The following is a 7,630-nucleotide window of genomic DNA, read 5'->3' on the forward strand; positions in this document are numbered from 1 at the left end:
TATGTCATGTTATTTTAGTCAGATATGACGACGCTACTGCGACACGCATCACCTCAGATGAGCAGCACCTATCAAGCCAACACGCCGCAATCTATCTCAAATCAAAGTGAAAGTAATTCGCAGACTCTAACACTACCATCTTCATTAAAAGTTAAGAAACGAGATGATCCTACCAGTTCTATTAACGCTCTCTCTTATTGCCGTCTTTGATTTTGAAATTAGCTGATGATCAATAAAATGCAGCAATATCTGTTGCTTTTGGTGACGTGACTCCATTAAATTTGCATATAGCTTGGGAATTGAAGATCGGATTTATATCCGTTTTGCAAAAACACATTTATGTGACCAGGTCTAAATGGAATCGTTTTGACAAATCAGATAGCTATCCAATCTGAGAAAACGCATGAACTGGCCAGGCGTAAACAGCCCCATAGTGTTTGAACTTGGACTTAAAAATAAAGAAATGTGATCAGTGATTAACTCAAGGAGTTCAGTGAAGTTGGCAACATATTCACATAGGCTATTCGAACTTCCCGGATCAATATTCTTGAGCTTAACATTGTTAAAACACAAATGACACCTTTTTGCAATCACAATAACCTAGACAACGAACAACAACCCAATTCTACAAAAAAATTCTCCCATCCTAATTTTTTTTTCCCACCACCATGTCCTTTTAGGCCAGAGGTCTCCAACCCAGTTACTAGAGAGTTATATTATGCCAATATTGATTCAATAGAATTATTCCTTAAAAGTAAATGATTCAACCCCTGCTCTCCACCACTGTAGCGTTTTCAGCTTTTATTTGGGTACAGCAGCACACAGTTGTCACAGTTGGATAAAAACTAAAAACAAAAGATCCCTCTAGTCTTTTGATCACCAAAATTACATATGTAACGTTTTTAATTATTTCTAATTATATACAATTATTCTTGCCTTAAATAGCTTGAATGCAACTCTACATCCTTGTTTCATTTAGTATACGCGGGACACTAAATGCTAATTTAGAAATGCTAATTTCTACTGACTTCACTCAGCCAACTTACTGAGGTAAACGCTGCACAATAGTGTCACTCTTTTAAACGTCGGACACATGACGGTAATTAATTTAGGGTGATCTATGGTGAGTTTTGTCCCAATTTAGATTAGAATGTATTATTCTGTATATTTTCAAATACTGTTAAACCATTTAATATATTTATAATTCATATACAGTATAGGGAAATATATTTCATTTTCACAAGGGTAATGTTACTATGATTGTGTTAGACCAGGGGTCTCAAACTCAAATTAACTGGGGGCCGCTGGAGATAGAGTCTGGGTCAGGCCGGGCCGCATCAAGTATTACAAAAAAAAAAAAAAATTGTATTTAAGTATTCCAAAAATGGAGCACAACTGATCCAATCTTCTCAATCTTTATTATTAACGTTTCTTTTGAACTGTTCCTGAACTGTTTGAACATCCTTTCTGTACATGATTGGTTCTTCATGAGCTGTCCTTCTGACAGTTGAAGTTCATTTTACAAACTTTCTGTCTTTTTCTTATACACAACATCTTCGTGATGATAGTCAAATTTGCTTTTTATTTTCTTTATACAACACTATTATATTGAATGTTTTTTTTTCTTTTTTTTTCCTAAAGGCATATTTCCTTTTATTATACTTAGAAAAACAATTACTGCTTTTGAAATACAAATAATTATTTCTACACATGTATATTGTCTCTTTTTTACTAAAATTACTGACTTTGCACATATCAAAGCAAACCTTCTTATATCAACCTGTTGGACCAAGTTCATTACATGAACTAGTTCAAAGTTCAGTTCACAAATTTTAAAATGGACTAGTTAGTTCTTTTTTTCCATATGTTGCTGCGAGCTTCTTTATTATTATGGTATTATTATTGCCACAGCCCATATACAACCACAGATAACAATAATTTTGTCGACGGGCAAAGTTTGCACAGTAAGATTTTCCCATCCTCACCGACCTCATAAAAGCCTTTTAAATGATCTTACGACGCCTCCTCGCTCCTCGGTTCACAGACACTACTAGAATGAACGAGTTCACTGTAACTTTCATCAGGCAGTAATAAAGTAGGCTACGTTCAGTTCACGTTCGCCCAAAATATGAACGAGATCATGAACTATATCTTTCATTGAACGCATTCAGACACAACGCATATTACAAGCTCAAAATGATTATTCTCACATTGTTTTAGAGCAGGGGTATCCAACACGTCGCTCGCGAGCTGTGGCCTGATTTGGTGGTGGTAGCTCGCCTTGTTCACATATCGCGCTCACATATTTTGCACGCTCAAGTACGTACGTTTCAGATGTAGGCGCGCATCAAGCGCCCTCATAATTGAAGCGACGCGCTAATTTTTTCCAGGCGCAGTATATTTGTACTTCGTGGTTGTCTATGACAACTGACAACAAACCCACCGTAAGCTGTCACGAGACTATATATGGTAGCCCATAAGGGATAAAAATATTAATAATAAAAAAACGCAGCAAACGCAATGGCGGGCCGCACTAACATTAAACTTTAATATCAAGTACAGGGCCACGGCCCGCGGGCCGCGAGTTTGAGACCTCTGTGTTAGACTGTCTATAGCTGCTATATTCTTAAAGCCTTTTAAAGGTCCTATATGTAACTTTCTTTATAAAATGGATCATTTTTTTATTGCCTGTGTTTGAAGGGGTTGTAATCACACATTTGCAATGATCCACTTTTCAGGTTTTGCTATTACCTCTGACGGCCAATATTCATATTTATATGTGAGGTCTTCGGGTTGGATTTCCTGCGAAATCCTTCGGCTGTGACGTACATGCGTGCTCCCTAGCCTCTCTAACCTAAAGTCTATGCGACCCATAGACAGTAAAAGAAATGGACACAGTAACCCCGTTGATTTCAACATGCGACCAACGGCACTGCAGCTGACGACACGGAGTCTGATAACTCCCCCAAAACGTCCTGCCTCCAGCACAACACAATTAAACTCCAGCACAAACTCCACAAAAATATAAAAAACAAAAAAGTTTTATCTGCTGAAGCTCGGCAGGCAAAAGGTTAATCTGATCAACTCCGGACACAAACACGGATCAACATCGGCAACATATTAGTACAACATATTAGTAAACTCTAGTGAAATAGCAAGGTAAACTACATGACTATTTGCTCCGTTCTGTGTGGGTCTCCAATGGGTGGTTAGGCAGGCTAAAGACTAAAGCCTCTAATATCAGTTGCTAGAGTATCTTAAGATCAGGGAAAAATTGGTACATTTGTCTGCATACAAACATACATCTTCAGCCAAAAAAAAGTTTAAATCACACCTGCTACTGCACTTCCTAAAATGTTTACATGTTACATCAGTAGGCAGTAGAGTAAGCCATGTTTTGCAGAGGTTGAAAACATTCAATCACATGAGCATCTACACTATGAAAGCAATCTGGTTAAATGTGTTTAACAACCTCTGTAAGAGACCAAATGGACAAGCTCAAAGTGCTTGATTAAAATGAGACCTTTTTTAAAATTGACCAGTGCACTTGTAATTGGTTTATACAACGTCTTAGGCCTAACAGGTGCAAACAAGGTCTTGGACAGCAACCTAGGGATACCAAAGTTAAGGGATTAATGTTAAAGCAGTCTACATCTCAAACATTACTGGGACTATCCTAAAAAAATAAATAAAAAGCCAACAAGTGACTTTAGTGGGGCTTGGGCATGCTTAAGTATCTGTGCAGTTATGTTCATCCAGCCATAAAGTCAAATGTAAAGCCACAAACAGAAGTTGCACAACCCTTAATTTGATACCATGTGAAACCTTAACGGTGCCCCAAGTTACCAACTAGAGCTTGGCAAATAGTTAAGTTAAATGGCTTGGGCAGAAGCTTGGCCCATTTAGTTCAAGTCTAAAACCTCAATGCAAAAAAAAGGTTTAGTTGTGCAGCCCTACAAGTTAAACTGACAAGTCACACACAAAAAAAAATAAAAATAAATCCAACTCCAGTCAAATCAATAGCAAAGACAAAGTAATGTTGAGTTCAAGGAAGTTTATTAAAACCCCAAATTCACATGACCAGGAGAACTTCTCCACTAGACACCACAGTTTGCCCACTAGAGATGGTCTTGACACGTGCATCTCTTCCTGTAAAAAGTGGTAGAACCATGAGGGGCATTTAAATAAATTCAGTTCCTGAAGTCAATTTACAACAAGCACTCACTTTTCCTAGTGCAGCTTTGCTCACAGGAGCCAGAAGAGGGATGGCACACTGCTGTACTACAGTGGATGAAGATCTAAAAGAGAAAGGGTCAAGTCAATTCACTATAAATAACACTAATATTAAGGCTTGAGGTAAGGCTGCAGAGCATACAGTTTCCTGCAGAGGAGCCAGTGATGCTGGATCTACAAATGTGAACATCTTCACAACAAAACGCTTGTAGTGGGTTAGAAACTGAAGACCAGAAGATCCACCCACTGGAACCAATGTGGTCAGGTAACGATCATCCTGGTACGGGCATCTGAAAGGCAAAGAGAAAGTCAGAAAGACATTACAGCACACAGATAAAGACTGACCTTACTCACCCATCAACCAGAAGGTCCCATTGGGGTAGGCTGAGTGGACTGGGGGCTTGTGTCGCCCAGCAATGTCCCAACATCAGGACAATGTTGGGGTCGGTCCTCTCCAAAATGCGCACCTCTACGTACACAGGTTCTCGCAGGACTTTTGTAACTGGATAGTCGCCATCACTGTAGTAGGATGTGTAGGCCTCGTCCCCTGAGAATACGGTGTTCAACTAAACTGCTGGAACTTGGAATTTGAGGCTTTAGGCATACTTGGGACAAATACTTACCTTCAGCACAGCCTTTAGTGACACATTGACCATTTGCCAGTCTAAGCTCAATCCTGAGGGGTCCAGGAGCAGCTACTGGTGGAGGTGGAGGAACACTGTTGACCTCCACAACCAGAGCTTCCACAGAAGTAGCAGAGTACCTACACTGGAAGAGAAGCCTGGACAAACCATGAGCTTGTAGCATTTGGCAATTATTAACACTTATGAGAAAGCATACGTCACCTACTCAAAATGGCTGTCCCTTGTGATGGAACCAAGTGGTCCAATACCCACTTCATACGAGGAGACCATTCGGTTTTCATACACCACATATCCACTATCCTCCTGCATATAGTAACACTGTTGGCATCTAGTCCATTCAATACCATGCAGAGAGAAAAAAAAAAAAAGACCTACTCACCATCATGGTCGTGCCACATGCAGTGACATGGAACTGATATATAGCAAAGAAAGGTGTGGATCCCACAGGACTGCAAGGTGGATCACTTCCACCCAGGAGACGGACTGAATCCAGGCTTAGTCGAGGCAGCGTAACATCTCTAGCCACCACTACCACAAACTGACCATCTCTTATACACTGGACAGTCACTGGAATGAGTCACAAGAGCAGGTTATTGCTGAAGATCAGTTTAACATGAGCACTTTGGATTGACTCACTCTTACCTGCCTTCCCATAGTAACACTGCTGTCCATTAAAGCAGCAGTTGATGGCTGCACACTCAGCACCACTGATACCAGGTGGTCCACATTGGATCTGCTCATAATCAGCTACCGCACATTTGTCAAGGGGCTCTGCCTGTACCACTGGCTGCTTAGGCTGAAACTGCTGAGGAAACTGTTGACTAGCTTGCTGTTGAACTGATTGAAGAAACTGTTGACTAGCTTGCTGTTGAACAGGCAGAGGAAACTGTTGACTAGCTTGCTGTTGAACAGGCAGAGGAAACTGTTGACTAGCTTGCTGTTGAACTGATTGAGGAAACTGTTGACTAGCTTGCTGTTGAACAGGCCGAGAAAACTGTTGACTAACTTGCTGTTGAACTGATTGAGGAAACTGTTGACTAGCTTGCTGTTGAACAGGCAGAGGAAACTGTTGACTAGCTTGCTGTTGAAACCGCTGGTCAGGTTGCTGGAACATCAGAGATTGAGGATTCTGTGGCAGATTACTCCACTGTGGAACAGCATGACAGAAAGCACAGAGCCAAACACAAAGTGCCAGAGACAGGCGAGCACACCAACTTCCTGCCATTGTTCAACAGCTAATCACACTGTTTAGATTCTGCCCTTTGGTCTTTTTGTACCCTACAGACTGTGGCTAATTAATAATAATCCCTCCCTCTTCATTAACAGTCATGATTCACCAGACTTGCATGGGTGGCAGTTTATGCAACTATGTGATTCTATTGGTTTTTAAAACATTTTGTTTGCTTTTCCATCCTATGTGAACATACACAAAACCACATACTGAGCTGAATTCAAAATAGTATGCTTGTACTATTTCTGCCATTCTGCCAAATTACTATGCAGCACCACATTGCTTATGCATGGACTTCAATTCAATTTAAATACAGAAATTATTACACAGAAAGTTGAGTATATATTTTTCATTTAAGTTAAACTAAAGGACACATTTCAGAGTTGGCTTGAATATATATATATATATATATATATATATATATATATATTAGTGCTGTCAAACAATTAAAATATTTAATCACGATTAATCGTATTAATTAATGTCATAGTTAACTCGTGATTAATCACACATTTTTATCTATTCTAAATGTCTTTTGATTTCTTTTTGTTACATTATTTTTTTCTCATTTTAATGCTCTTATCAACATGGAAAAGTGGATTGGCTTGTTTAGTGTGTAGGGACCCCTTAAAATAAATATACTTTTTGTTTTGAAGTATTTTAAAAAGGTGAAATTTGTGTTTTTAATTTTTTAATTTTCTTTTTTTTTTTACATTTCAAAATCATTTCAATGTGATGAAATTACATATTTTTGTTTCATATCCAATGAGAATAGTGTTTGTATTATTTCTGACCAGTGACTGTTGAGCATGAAAAGTTTGCGTCATAACGTGAATTACGTGAAGGGGAGGAGCACATGGCATGAGAAGACAGACGTGCGTCATTTTGAAAAAATATTCTTCGTAATATAAGGCCCAAAGTGAAGAGAAACGACGTTTGGTTTCATTAGTTTTTTTTTTTTTTTGTTATTTGAAGTGTTATTGCTGTAAGAGTTAATTCTGTTTATTCTTCGTGATCTTTTAAGTCATGGCGCTGAGTCAGAATGTGCGTGATGAGAGCTTAGTGACATTCAAATTCATGCTCAATAACTGTGTCAAAGTTATTGGACATTCGTGGTGGACTTCGGAACTCATCTGGGACTGGATCGTTTGCATGGTTCGTCGTCGTGGGACGTGGATCAGCTGCATTCATCTATCGTGCGTCCTGGACTGCTCGTGTGAAACTGTTCGTCGAGTTGTGAGTGAATTCACCACTGCTTCTTTCGTCGGATGGACGTAAGTGAACTCCTTTTCGGGACTGTTGAATGTGAGTACATTGAATTCGTCAACTGTGAATGTGCACCAACGAACTGGGCCCCAACGATAACAAACTGACTCGTATTTTTATTTTTTTGACTGCGTCACAGACTCACGAATTTGCATACTGAAAGGGAAAAAACCCTTATGTTGTGAATCGGGGTTTTTTTTGGGTGTTAATTGCCTTGTAAAGATATTGTTTGATTTTCCTTGTTGCTTTAAATGTT

At 39.2% G+C, this 7,630-nt stretch overlaps 1 protein-coding gene across 1 annotated transcript; it reads right to left on the minus strand.

Annotated features, from left to right (window-relative positions):
* Positions 1-4,039: 4,039 nt before the first annotated feature.
* Positions 4,040-6,134, minus strand: LOC120470591 (zona pellucida sperm-binding protein 4-like). Its single transcript, XM_089120965.1, has 8 exons — positions 5,520-6,134; positions 5,257-5,444; positions 5,083-5,180; positions 4,857-5,014; positions 4,588-4,780; positions 4,376-4,523; positions 4,226-4,298; positions 4,040-4,149 (listed from the first exon to the last, which is right to left on the minus strand). The coding sequence occupies exons 1-8, from the start codon at positions 6,100-6,102 to the stop codon at positions 4,073-4,075; spliced, it is 1,518 nt and encodes a 505-aa protein (XP_088977091.1). The 5' UTR covers positions 6,103-6,134; the 3' UTR covers positions 4,040-4,072.
* Positions 6,135-7,630: the final 1,496 nt, after the last annotated feature.

Source organism: Pimephales promelas, chromosome 16 (genome assembly GCF_988280905.1).
Source record: "Pimephales promelas chromosome 16, fPimPro1.hap1.1, whole genome shotgun sequence".
Lineage (NCBI taxonomy): Eukaryota > Metazoa > Chordata > Actinopteri > Cypriniformes > Leuciscidae > Pimephales > Pimephales promelas.

Coding starts and splice junctions, on each gene's coding strand:
- LOC120470591 (XM_089120965.1), bottom strand. CDS start 6,102: ATGGCAGGAAGTTGGTGTGCTCGCCTGTCTCTGGCACTTTGTGTTTGG. Junction 5,015..5,082: donor ACAAGGGACAGCCATTTTGA/GTAGGTGACGTA, acceptor TGGTTTGTCCAG/GCTTCTCTTCCAGTGTAGGT. Junction 4,150..4,225: donor GCAAAGCTGCACTAGGAAAA/GTGAGTGCTTGT, acceptor CACTTTTTACAG/GAAGAGATGCACGTGTCAAG.